The sequence below is a fragment of the Pangasianodon hypophthalmus genome, chromosome 16 (assembly GCF_027358585.1).
Source record: "Pangasianodon hypophthalmus isolate fPanHyp1 chromosome 16, fPanHyp1.pri, whole genome shotgun sequence".
NCBI lineage: Eukaryota > Metazoa > Chordata > Actinopteri > Siluriformes > Pangasiidae > Pangasianodon > Pangasianodon hypophthalmus.
The window spans coordinates 5,245,628-5,260,350 of record NC_069725.1 but is presented as its reverse complement, the minus strand read 5'-3'; the positions used below and the strand labels follow the sequence as shown (position 1 = coordinate 5,260,350).

Sequence of the window (14,723 nt, the reverse complement as noted above, 5' to 3'; positions counted from 1 at the left end):
GAGGTGGGTGGGAGTAATCTTTGCAGTTCAGCCATTTTTGGTTATTTAAAAACTATTGCAGGAGAAAATGGAACCCGAGAGCGTGCACCGAGAAACGGACATGAATAATAAGACACTCTCAGAGGAAGAACAAACACATGACAAAGTTAAAGGTTACACTATGCAGTGTAATGCTGGTCAGGGGCAAGCAACATCACAGGCAGCATATCCAACTTCCTAGCTAATGTTAGAAATTCAGTTTGGATAAACACTCTGATAAAATCTCTGATTTGATTCATCAGAAGTTGTTGATTAATTTTTTTTAATGCACCTCGGCATCGACTGTGCACATCTCTGGACATGTGCTGTAGGGATGAACACTTTTCTTCCAAAAAATATTCCCTCAGTTGGTGTTTGGATGATGGAGGTGGAGGATAAATAAGTGCATGTAATAATATTCCCTCTGCAAAGCAAATCACATCACATTTATCTACAGGCTGAACCAGCTCTCTGTGCCAGTTAATGCACTCAATGTACTACAAATATCAACCACTAACACTGCTATTTCATTTTAACTGCTCTCTCAGCTGCACTTATCTGACATGATCGTGTTATTAGCATGCAAACCTGGAACAATGTGATTAGCGCAGGAGGACATCGGTGAGAATTTTTTTTAAAAAAAGGCAAGACTACTGTCTAGAAGTAAAAATCAACCATCTATTCATTCACTGATCTTCGGTAAGTGCTTTATTCTGTTCAGGGTCGTGGTGGACCCAGAGACTATTCTGGGAACACTGGGCCTGAGGCAGCAATACACCCTGGATAGGACGCTAGTCCATCTCACACATTCACTAATAGTTAGAAGTCTCGAATCCAACTACCGGCATGTTTTTGGTAGGTGGGAGGAAACTAGAGAACCCACTCAGACACAAGCAATTCCGTACAGACAGTAACCCGAGCTCAGGATCCAACCGTGTACCCTGGAGCTCTGAGGCAGCAACGCTACATGCTGTGTAAGGGCATCCAGTAAGCACTGACTAACTCAACCATAACAACTGAAGGATGTCTCAGAGATATTCACACATTCCTTCACCGCCATGGATGTAAAGTCAAAGTGAAGTAAAATGGGTGGCTACAAGAATCTCCTATTTATCAGTTCAGTATATCAGGTTTTCAGTGATGAACAAACAGACCTGTCAGGCCAACACCGGGATCAAGTTTCCCTCATCAAGATCCAACATACAGAACACACTCACCCACCCTCATCTCCTACTTGAGAAATGCAGGTGCATCATGTCTTCTCAGGAATGGCCAAATCATTAATCCAAGCCTCCAGTACAACACATTTCATGTCCAGGCTTTTCATTTTTTATTTACAGTTTAACAGTAGACAAGTAACTTGAACAACCAGACAAAGAAAAAGCTCCTTACTGACTTTCACAAAACAAAGGTTTACTAGCGGAGCATTTATTTAAATGAAATGCTCTTCACTGGGATGCTTTTTTTAATATGCTCTAACTATATCACAATCTACTCGCTCCGAATCTGCCTGCTGCACTACACACGATGGCCGAGACGCAATCTGTTTGACAGCAGAACACCTTTTACTCTGTAGATTAATTAGCATGCACAGACGACAACTGAATCAGCAATCAGAAACTGGCCATATAATGCTTGTATTATAAGCAACAGTCACATCCAGATTGAACATATCAAGAGAAAATCAAGACTCTAGCCAGACTCAAAAATCTTTTACATGTGGCAAAAGCACTACGTCATCGCCGAAACATTGGCCAGCGATTTGCTGACTTTTTGTCGAGGTTGCAATCATCATGTGCTACATTATATAATCGTTTGTTTCCCTTAGTCTTTATTAATACATTTAACTAGCTAACAAGCTTGCCATACATTATTATATTACATTAGTGTTTCTTTTTTAGTCTGGTCAGTTAGATTTCCAGCCGGCCAAAACATGGGCCTGGAAAGCATACTGGAGCTTTTACTTGGACTAGCTAGGAAATGTATGATTTGTCCACCTCTGCTTCTGAATTCATTTAACCAGTGCAAATCACAAACATAGAAGCAGTACTTAAGAAATGTATCACTTGCTCCACATGACACATTTCAATTCTTGTGAGATTCAAGGCAAATGGAAAATATGTCATCTGAAATTTCCTGTAGCTTAAAAGTTTGGAAAATCAACAGAAACAACGCTGCACTCGACTACAGGTCATAACCAATAATTCCTTCTCTCTGACTAGGAAACTCCCCCTCAACTCAGAATTCCTGCTTAGCAACTCGGGATAATCTCCTCAACTACAAGTTCAGCAAGTGACGTCAACTCAACATGGCTGCTCACAGCATCACCAGTAAACAAAGTAGCATCTCTTATTCTTAAATGTCTTATTCTTATACTGTATGTACTAGTATTTGCTTAAGCTCAATCAAAGTATGGACATATTTGCTTATTAAACCTATAACATTAGCTATATATTTGGCATTTTGAGGAGGTAAATATACATCACTCACCACAGTTAGCTGACTAGCTTGTTGTTAACAAAAGACGAACAAGCAGGCACCCGTGGCAAAAAAATCATCATTCTGAGCTCCAAGTTCCCATGTCCGAGGTAATTCGAATGCGTAATGTCCATTTCATTGCATATATACACATAAAATGATTTTAATGAGATGCTAGCACTCTACAACGTCATAGTTTATATGGTTTTATAACTTTCTAGACAGCAGTTAAAAAAAAACAGGTTAGATGTGTCTATAATAGTGTTCAAGATTTGAAAGTGCAATGTTATTAAGTGCATGAAACCCCAGTTATACCACTCGACAACCAAAAACCACTTTAAAGCTTGTGAATTCACACGTCAAAGTTAACCTACATAAAAAGGTGAACATTACTACTGTGAGCAAATGCGTCTTTCTCGAACTGAGCAAAACGTATTTGTGTTTGGTCTGACTGCAGCACATCCTCCTGTATCGCCGTAGCAACGGTCACTAATGTTGGCATCTTTGTAGCCGACAAAATTTTCACATCCATCATTGTGGAAGAAAATACAACCAGCAATTCCAAAGATTTGAATGGAGGCCAGCAAAGACAGCTTGTACAATTCCTTATGCTGGATAAATATGAAAATCAGAATCATATGTGTGCTTCTCGGGGAAGGTTTCAACGTTTCAATATTGTGATAATATCACATAAGCATGATATCAAGGTTACTGATAATCCTAGCTGAGTGCAAATAGAAGCTACTGTCAGTAATGTCTGGACAACAAACTTTACTATATTCTCCACTGGCTGACTTACTTTCCTGTCTTTAGTCCAGTAGAATGTCTGTGGTTGGAAAATATGAAGGGAGTCAAACACACACACACACACACACACACAACTGGAAGAAATCAAGAGCAACCTGGGATATTATGTAGTTAATTTCCTCCCCTAGAAATTCCATACTTGAATGGAGCACTACACTTCAAAGTGCACTACAGAAAAAGCCTTGGCTCTGAGAGAACGTGCGGAACAGTGCAGACGACAGGGTGGGAAAATATGCAAATCAATAAATAACCCAGTTTCCTCTCATCTCCTTTATATCTGTTTTGCACACACACACACACACACACACACACACACACTTACTGTGAAGATGCGGCGGCCCGTCCGGTCGAAGGCGACACAATACACTGAGGACAGATGTCCCAGAATCCTCTTGTGCATCTTCATGTGTGAGTAAACAGCTGTGGGGACTAGCTGACCCAAACGGTACGAACCATTCAGCTTCCGGCTGTAAGATGTCTCCACTATACACACACACACACACACACACACACACACACACACACAGGAACAGATGGCTGAAATGATAATCGCAAGTATTTATCTATATTATTAAGCCAATTTAGGAAGAAAATGATTTGATTGCACTTTCAGATCAACAGAAATTGGCTTTTATTTCACATTGGAAATTATAAATGTATATGCTTCACAAAAAAAAAGACAGCTCACTTGTCATAATTAAGTGTATATTTAACTGCTAAATATAAAATTACATTAGAAATATATAAATAAACCAGCACAGTATGCAATGAATGGAGAGCTTCTCTTTTACATCTAGTATTAACCAGGTCCAAAAAAATAAGTTCACCAATATCGCAGTGATCTCGTTTAATTAATTGAGGAAACCAAAAATTGAGATTAAAATTAAAATATTATTAATTGTTGGGTGGTGTGATGTGGTCTGATGTAACAGAGTTACTGTTACCACCCCGAAGTTGATTATTTTCCTATAAATGCACATCCTTAAGTGTCTTTTATACCACAGAAATCTGCCAACAATTACAATTTCCTATAAATCAAAAAATGATGCATCACGCTTTTTATCCATTTATAGATACATTTAATGCTGCTAAATGTCCCTGAAATTAGTCAGTTCCTGTTATCACTTACATTATAGCAGCTATAAACAGTTGTTCCCTCACTAGCCTCTCTCTCTTTTTGCTTTCTTGAAGTTAAACTGCATTTTTTGTCTTATTGTCATGTTACCAAAAAAACGCAACCACGAGAAACCTCTGTCCTAAAGATTCCTGTGTCGAAAAAAAAAACTTACAGGTGAAGTTGCAACTTCATTTCTGTGCTGACATTGGACTGGAGACTCCTTCTAAAAATGCTAAATAAACTTCACCATAACAATCACACGTATTTTTTTAATCGCTTTATGCGAACGGTCTGTCATACACATTAGCTGTTACTACAGAAACAATAACATACTAGAACTAGTGCATTAATATAATCCTTGCACCTGGAACTACTATCAGAGCTGCTGTTTTAGAAAATTAATCAACAGCTTCTGACCACAACATTCAACAGCACTGTGGTATAAATAGTAACACATAATATGATTATTTATTGATGTCTAATAAAAGCTAATATCATGACTACAAACAAAGCTCAAAAAGCAAGTTTGTTACAAACCAAACTAAATTTTTTCATTTATTTTTTGTCATAACACATTACATTTCTAAAAGGCCTATTTTCATTTAGGCGTAATATAATTACACGGCAGGTTTCCAGAGCTATTACACCTGACCACTGTTTTTATATTACTGATAAGACATGTTAGTGAGCACACTGGTTATGGAAGCAGAACAGGCAGTAACGAATCCTGACAAGCTCCATCTGGAGGATTTTAGTGACTTTTTTTTTAACAAAGCTTCGAACAAATAACACAAGTCCGCTGTTTTGACACCAAAAGATCTTGCACAACATTTTGGGGAGGATTGATGCCAGGCAGTGCTCACTGAATCGCAATGAAATTTGTGTATCTGGAGGTGACAAATCTGTTGATGAGTTCTCCTCTGATTGAGCAGTGGACAAAAGAAATACTCAGACTTCTCTATTCTGAGTACACAATAACATTGTACATCAGACATTTCATGGTAATATCATTAATGTCATTATTAACCAGCCATTTCAAATCAGTGTTCTGCTCCAGACCACTTCAATACTAACATGCAGCCTAAAAGCTATTTTTTTCTGATTTTTACCCCATTTTCATTTTTATTGCTAAGTCCTACCCACTAGCTAGCTCTCCCCTACCACATGACATCCACTAACCAGAGAGGGTGAAGGTTATACATGCTTCCTCCAACACACATCTTTTCGAACTACTTCTCATGATACACCACACAGCAGCTGAACACAAGCAATATCTGCCCTCTTCCACATACATGAGCTCTCCGAAGCCTGTGATTGGTTAATGTCACTCTGATTGACAGGAGACACAGTAACACAGTAGCCACTCAGGAGCCCAAAAGCTATTTTTAAAAATAAACAAAGTTGACCTCCTATTTAAGGGGCAATATGTCATTTTTAGAGCCTCCTGCCTGCAAGACTAATCACAGTTGCAATAAAACTCTAGCAAGGCTTGCATTTTCTCTTCAACTGACCCCACAGCCTCTGCTGAAAATGCTTGTTTTATGGGTTCCCTTTTTAGAGAAAGGGGCTGAACCGAGCGGCGCTGTTTTGCCTGAGGGTGGAACTAATTTCCAGGAAATGAACAAGATCAAATGCAGTACAGTATTGCAATATTAAATATCTTTTAAATTATATGATAATTACATATTTATAAACAGCTTGTAGCTCATTACAAAGCTCTAACAATTCAGACTTAGGAAATGCTGAACACTAAGTATTACTGTCACACAAAATTAATATTTTAACTTAATTTTTTTATTGTGCCATGAATTAGTTTTTGTAATTAAGAAATATAACGGGCATATGAAATCTGTAACACATGAAGCACTCACTTATTGTGCTATTCACTTAATTAAAAAGGAGTGTGATGGTGGCAATCAAGCAGGCCAGTTATTTAATTCTTTATGGTTATTATTCCAGATAACCTGTCACTTGTGACTTAATATTTCTCACAGTTTACAGTTAATTCTATAGCTACATCTTAATCTACAGAATCCATCTTTCTGTATGAATGCCGACTCCAGCCAATAAGAGAAGGCTTACCGATGTTGGGCGGGCTTCCGTAGATGACTGGCGGCTCGGGTGGCCTGCCAGAGTGCAGGGCTGCGAGGGCTGAACCCTTCCATACCACGTGCTTACAACCTGTCAACACACAGACACACACACACACGGCACTGTCAACAAACACACACACGGCATGAGAAAGCGCTCCGCTGTGACATGGATGTACAGGCCAAATCCTGTAAGCTGGATCACAACAAGTACAACAATTCTGCTGCTATCGGTCTTCTTGAGTTAAATAAAATATACAAGTTTTATTTTTTTAAAAACGCCCATGAATTTTAAATTGCATTCGCATTCTGAAAAGTCATACATTACACGAAAACACTAAAGATTCATACAAAAGACGCAAAAGCTGTTTAACGTTATCCTTATTCATTAATTAAAATTACAATTAAATTGAAATACAAGTAATTATTCTCATTCTGTCTCCTTTTGTTTAATTTTGCTCTTTCGCACTTCTTTTATCATTATTCCAGTCTATTCATTTGCTTTATTTATAGCTATTTATATTTATAGTTGTATTATGTAAATGTAATGTAGAATGTATTACCTAAATCTAATAAAATCTAATATTATAATAATTTGACATTAACCAAATAATAAAAATTAATAAGCAAAAAAGAGGAGGGAAACAGAAAGTTAAATTGCAATGCATTAGGTTAAACACATAAAATTTGTTTACTGATAAGTGTGTGTGTGGGCATGTTTATATATCTTAGTGAGGACCAAATTTCCCCACGAGGAAAGTACCTGACTGTTTTGACATTTGGTCGGTCCCCATGAGGAAAACTAAATGTTTCGGTTTTGTTAAGGTCAGAGTTAGACTTAGTTATAGACACAACATTAATATGCTGCATTAATAACTACGGCAATGCAGGAACCTCACCAAGGTAGTGAGATAATCTTGTGTGTCTGTGTGTGTGTGTTAAAGAGAAACCGAGCTCACTCTTGTTGGTGCGGAGCAGAGACTGGCGCCCCACACCCAGCAGCGAGTTGACTCCTGGCACACTAGCAGGAACCTCTCTCTCCAAAAGAGGACCGACTCGCTCACACACTCGCAACAGGTGATCTGGAGAAGTGTGTTTATATAGTTTCACCTACACACACAGACACACACACACACAAATACATTACAGATATGCATCTATACCACACACACAAAAACACTTTATATTCTAAATATCTGTCCCACTCACATTCATCCATACAATAGCAATTCAAAACAAAATTATGATTTGTCTAAACACCAAAAACTTCCAATTAACAAATATTAAATTTTATGATGTTATTATACAAACATAACATAGGCCTACTTTATTATAATTAATGTCATTTATATTTAGAGTCAAACAAATACGCACATATGTGACTGATCTTAATGTCTTGGATCTTAGTATTTAGAGTCTTGTGACTCGGAGTTGGTCCAGGCTTAAGGGATTGTGAGATTTTGAACATCAGTCCAATCAGGCGATGAATAAGAACAGAGAACTCTTTATGAGGTGCTTCATTTTCCACACTGCTCTTTATCTGTTTGATCAGCAGCCTCTTCCAACGCCCGGATACTAATTAATGAGACTTTAATTGCATTTAGCGGCATCCTATTGGACGACACGAGACAGTCCCCCGCTCACGCACACACACACCCACTCTTACACACACACACTTACACAAAGAAACAAATTACCGTGCGCATGCAGTGAAGCAAACGCACACCGACACCCGCGCGCACAAACATCGCGTTTGATTTGTGTCTTAAACCCGCTTATGACCGTGTGCCATGAAATAAAATCACCGCGTGATCAGATGACATGGAGACTAATGAGTCCAGCTTAGTCCTGCAGTAATATCAATAATTATAATGATAATGATAATAACAATCATGAATGTTTACTTCACAATACATGCTTAGAAAGAATCGGGATTAAAATGAAAACTGCTGCGTGTAAACATAATAACCACAAACACTGAGTCATTTACTGGATTGTTCCAGATGACATCATATAATTTATTAATTACTGCTAATTAATATGTATATTTTATGATTCCTGCTTTTGCTGTTAAGCTATTGTTCCTCTGTTTAATACAAACTTTATTGTTATTATAATTGTTGTGATTATTATTATTATTAGTAGTATTATGACTAATAGTAGTAAAACACCATTAAGCGATGATGATGATGATGTTGATTATTATTATTATAATAATTATTATTAGTAATAATACTAAAGCATTGTTAAGTGATGATTATGGTTATAATAATTATTATTACTACTGTTTTATTATGCTCTTTTTGTAGTAGTAGGAACAGTTAGAAACTAGTGAGTTATTACTATTGTTATTACTAGTAGTAACAGTATTAGTAGTGTCACTGCTGCTATGAGTCATAGTAAAACGCTATTACGTGGTGATGGTTGTTGTTGTTGTTGTTATGAGTAATAATACTAAAACGTTAAGTGATGACGGTTATAATTATTATTGTTTTATGCTATTTTTGTAGTAGTAGGAATAGTTTAGAAACGCTACTGAGTTACTGTTATTACTAGTAGTAATAGTATTAATATTATTACTACTACTACTATGAATAATAGTAATAAAACGCTATTAAGTGGTGATGACTGTTATTATTATTATTATTATTGTTGTTATTATTGTTGTTGTTATTATTATTATTATTAAATCTATCTAATATTAGCTCCACTGTCGTCCAAAAAAAAAAAAAAAAAAAAAAAGGACGAAGAGGATTTAAAAAAAGGGGAAAAAAACAGAGTGACGGCGCCAACACCAGGTGGTTTAATGGCCGAGCCTCAGAAATCTCCCATCTCACTCGGGCCTGAGGGAACCGTGCGGGTGAAGGCGGCGGCGGCGGCCGCGTGTCTGAGTCCTCGCCGGAAAAGAGGCGCTGCGAGGCGGCCAAGCGAGCGAGCTACAGCCGCAGCCTCCGGGCGCCCGCACACACACCACACACACACACACAGAGCACCGCGCGAGGAGGCTCTGCTCCGATCACGCGCACTACCACAGCCCACTACTAAACAGCGTATCAAATAATGGCCCATTTAGACGTACGGACTGTTCCGCCACACTGCTCAGTAATGTACGAGTCTATAGGCTTTAGCACGGAGCCGTTCGGTCCACAGCGGCGTTGCCTCGGCAACCATAGGCGGCGTTCTATTGTGATATACTGACTATGCGGGTTGGGACGCGGCGAAGAAAGAAAAACAAAACAGCCAAATCTGGTGTATAAAGTGGAGAGAAAAGTGGCTAAAACATCGCCAACAAGCCTCCATGAGAGTGAAGCAGTGCGCTGACTCGGATAGTTACGTAACTGATATTCCGGAGAGGGGGGGTGGCTACAACCGGGGGGTGGATCACAACCCTAAACTTTTTTTTTTTTTTTTTTTTTTTTAAATAAAGATTTTTCATCGTGATCAAGATGATCGGCGTTGTGATCCGAAATGCTCTTCTGAAGCCTTGCGATGTCGCGAGGAAACAAACCAATCAATCGGCATAATTATTTTAATTTATAAATATCGTAATTAATCACATAATCAATATTTATATCAGTTCTGGTTTTACCTTCAATTAGGAAAATCCTCCTCCAATTCCATCACTTTGTAATCCGAAAAAAAAAAAAACTCAAATTCCATCGACTTCCCAGAAATTCCCAGTTTTCCTGCTATAACCCCAGTGCTGGTTAATGCCTCGTGCTTTGGTAAACTCCTGTCCAAAACTGGAGAGTAAATAAAATAAATCGTGTGTTTTACACTGTCTGTGGTTGTATTGCATGAAGCAGGGCGCCTCCATATCCCGCCCAGCTCACACACACTTGCACACACACACACACACACACTCACACACACTGGCGCACTCCCTCCCACCACTCTCTGTCCTCACATGCAGCTCATGACGTACCTTTATTTCTAACACATTTTCCCAACTATATAATCCTAATCCATGGAGCTGTCACTAAAGCTCGGAGCTGCAGCTCAGTGTGACTTCAGGGTCACCAGCCCTGGGGTTTCTCTCTGCTTCAGGGATTGTTGGGTTTTTGTTTTTTGTTTTTTCTCAAATGTATTTGGGGGATTTTTTTTCTTCCTGATTTAAAAATTGCGGGAAATTCAATTTCTTATTTTGCTCTCCAAAAACTTTTTCTCAGTTATAGGGCATGCCTTACCAAATTTTCGTAACTCCCAGGGTGTTCCTTTCCAGTCCAATCTATCCTTTTGGGTAACAGCTGGAAAGGGAAAACAGTGTTATCCAACTCGGGTTGGATTCTAGGAAGGTCAAGGTAAGGATTTTTTAAAAAAAATTAAATCAGAAATGAGCGACGAATGAAGGTAAAGTACAGCGCAGTACGATGCAACGCCAAGTCGCCTTGTGCAGCTTACCTCCTTCTCCTGAACCTCCCGAATCAGGGTCTGAAAAAGACACAAAAACGCAGAATTGTGTCACATTTTCTTCTAGGGATGTAGTTAATATTCTTAAATGATAAAATCGCGCACCTCTGCCGAGTCCTGACAAGGTCCAGCTTCCAAAAACCGGGCTATTAGGAAGTACAGTTCTGCGCGAGGGGGAAGAATACATATGTAGCTACGTTAGCTTTGAAGAAGGGCGCCTGTGTGTGTGTGGAAACACAAACGTGTAAAAAAAAAAAACCTCTCGACGACACATTTTTACGTCTCCTATACTCACCGGATTTCAACTGCGCGGTGTGTTTGCTGTCACTAGCCATGTTTTGGTGTCGGTTTGGGGCGAAGGAGAAGGTGTGTGTGGCCGTGCCGCTGGCCGCCCTGTAGTTGTCAGTGTTTGTTCGCCACCACCAGGAAGAGCTGCGCCTCCATTCACCCAACGCACACACAGGGCAAAGTAGTGCCGGCTCTGCTGCTCATCCCCCGCTCGCGCGCTCGCGACAACTAGTTCCTGTCTTTCATTCCCAACATGCGGCGCGTTCATCCGGATAACCGGCGGCACTTTCTCTAGTTTGGGAGTACGTTCGGTTTGGATTTATACTTTGGGCTCGGTAAAGTGTATCAACGACGGTTTTTAGGTTTCGTTTCCAAAAAAAAAAAAAAAAAAAGCGCGAGCTCTCTCGCTCTCTCTCGCGCGCGCGAGCTCTCTCTCGCTCTCTCTCTCTCTCTCTCTCTCTCGCGCGCGCTCTCTCTCTCTCTCTCTCTCTCTCGCTCACTGCGCAGGAATATCAGGCATCGTACATTTCGCGAAGGCTACGATGCTAACATGGACGGATTAACGGAAGGCATATTGCTCATGCCCACTCTAACATGGGATGTTATTTTGTTTTTAGTACATTTTCTAATATTTCTGGCATATACTTATATATATATATATATTTTAAATTCGTTTCCATTTGACGTTGCTTCCTCTTTCTCTCCAGCTCGACAGTGACGAATAGAAACTGCCATGTTGTCGTGTTGACTAAAATAACGACTTTATTATTGTCAAGTAGCCTATCCATATTCATATCTACTATATTACTTCACATTCACAAGCTATGAATTGTCCACATGTTAGGTTTGCTGGAATGGTGTTGGAGGTTTAATAAGGCTTGAGAAACAGTCTGTTGCTGGGATTTTTTTGGGCTCGGAAGTCCTCCATTTCTCTGCTAAATGGGAACAGGCAGTAAAATGGGGGAAGGGAAAGAAAACACGGGGGATGTAATGAATTAAAGCTCGTCACTTACACCAATCCACGTCTAATAGCCACAAAACAACATGGACGACTTAGACAAAGAGCACAGAGGAGATGTTTTCATACACACAGCACACAGTGGATAAAGAAGTCTGACCTCAGCACTACACTGTCATTCATATAAACACTACAGTGGAACTACATTAGGGAAATTATATTTATTCCCCAGGGGTTCAGTAATGTGCAAGAGCACCAGACTAAAATAAATGGGATTTAAAAGCAGACAAATTCCCCCCAAAAGCACACAATATCCAGCACAATCCTCAGTGATGCACGAACAACTACAGTCTTCAATCCACAATTCATCTGTAAAACATCTGGGCTTAAGTACACATTAGGAGTTAATTCAGCATTATACAGTAGGTGTTAAACACTCAGGGATGTGATGCAGGGGTTCACAAACTTTCTGCAATCTGGCATCACTGCAAAATAAAACAAAATAAATCCCACACATACCCTACGCAAACATAATCCAACTCCTCAAATGATCAGGCTCCTTATTTAAATATGTACAAGAATATTTTGCAGCTGAAGAAATTTTTATTCCTGAAATTTCAAATGATTTAATACATTAGGGTCCAATTTTACTTTTTTTTTCTTTTTTTACAGGCTACTTGATTTTCAGTTATTGCAGTTTGGATCAATCTCAAGTGTTCAAGTGAATTCAGTTCAAGTGAAATTGAATAAATCGGCTAATGTGTATGTATAAAAAATATATATTACTGTGTTTATAATGTGTAAGAAAACACACAGACCCCTGGGTATGTTTTTGTGTTTTTGAGAACCACGGGTATAATGTGTAAACTAGTGAACTAGTGTTGTGTATTCATGGTGTTTGGTGTTTTATATATATATATATATATATATATATATATATATATATATATATATATATATATATATATAATATCCCTTATGTGGTGCTAGTGTAGAAGATTTGGCTAAAACACTCTAAGGCATACAGTGGAGATATATATATATATATATATATATATATATATATATATATATATATATATATATATAATAGAGAGAGAGAGGGACAGATAGATAGACATAGATATTATACAGATATAGATCGGTGTTTTAGCTGAATCATCACAATGGACATGGACACGGTGTGTTTGACACATTTTATTTTTAACACTAGCACCACATAAGGAAAATAGAAGTGTGTCATCTCTGAAAATGTAGTGGTGTATTTCATATAAGACGGTTTTAAAAATTATTGGAGGAAAAAAAAACATGGAGCCCATGGATTTCCACAGTCGAGATTAATTTTATAATCCAACTATTAATCTGATTATTTGATATTTTATTCCTGACCATTCCAAGTGAGCAGATACATCAGCTAATAATTATAATAAAAACTCAGTAATAAATTATATGAATAAAAATAGGAATGTGTTCTGATTTCTATCACTGTAACATCACTGCTATACAGACCTCTGGGGGTCCACACTGGTGAAAATGTAAACTCATGTTTTAGCAGAACGATCAGAATGGACATGATGTATTTCTGACGCTACACTATTTTTAACACTAGCATCAGATTTTTAAAAAAAGAAGTGTTATGTCTGACAATGTAGTGGTGTATTTCATGTAAGACAGCTGTTTTCAAACCTCTTGTAGCTATAGGAAAAACACGGAGCCCAATATTACTATAATAAACCCAATATTACTATTAATATAACACAGATTCATTTTATAATCCAACTATTCAAATAATCAGACATTTTATTTCTGAACATTTCAACCACAGACCCCAACTTCAAATATTATACATTAACATTTTGTGCCATAAATGTTTTTCCCAGTTTTATTAACCCCTAAAAGTTCCAGCTTATTATTCAGTTATTCACCTTAAAGCATATTATTCAATACAAATTATTCAGAGTGAGAGTAAAAGATATGTGTATGAATGGAATGAGAGTCTGAACTCATCCAGTCCTGTGTGCTTACGTTGGTAAAAAATTGCAGTTAGATTCAAGGTGACATTATTTATTACATGTTATTACATATGTTATAAAGCTTTAGACTAGTAAATGACCAGCTTCCTATAATAAATACATTATTGCCATGTATATAATAGCATGTTAAACCATTTCACTTCAGGTGAACAATTAGATTTAGGATAATAACTAAATATTAGGAGTTGATATTAGTTGATAGTGATCTCCATCACCATCCTGTCATCAAAAAACAAAAGTGCAGACCCCTAGCTATATGTCCCAGACCTCATTTTTAAAAAAAAACTCTTATAGGGCTGTGATCAAGATCAAAATTTTAGTGAGATCCACACTGCAGAAATGTGTCACAGTTAATATACTATATCACACTGCTAAATGTGAACTACATCAACTGCTGATCTCTAATCTTTTTAAAATTCAAATCTGCTTTGACTCCATTTAGACCGTAAAATTTTATTGTTTACAAGACCATCTAAGCTACTTGTTGATAATTCTGAATTATGTTATGTGATATTATCTCATTA

General features: G+C 37.9%; 1 protein-coding gene across 1 annotated transcript in view; it reads right to left on the bottom strand.

Annotated features, from left to right (window-relative positions):
• The window catches only part of phip (pleckstrin homology domain interacting protein), a 53,440-nt gene extending 41,854 nt beyond the window's left edge, over positions 1-11,586 (bottom strand). The window contains exons 1-7 of the mRNA XM_026944908.3: positions 11,216-11,586; positions 11,026-11,084; positions 10,912-10,941; positions 10,698-10,757; positions 7,470-7,620; positions 6,503-6,601; positions 3,626-3,786 (exon numbers count right to left, since the gene is read on the bottom strand). Coding sequence (XP_026800709.1) covers positions 3,626-3,786; positions 6,503-6,601; positions 7,470-7,620; positions 10,698-10,757; positions 10,912-10,941; positions 11,026-11,084; positions 11,216-11,255 — 600 coding nt within the window. The 5' untranslated portion in view covers positions 11,256-11,586. The remainder of the gene's footprint in view (positions 1-3,625; positions 3,787-6,502; positions 6,602-7,469; positions 7,621-10,697; positions 10,758-10,911; positions 10,942-11,025; positions 11,085-11,215) is intronic.
• Between the last annotated feature and the right edge of the window lie 3,137 nt (positions 11,587-14,723).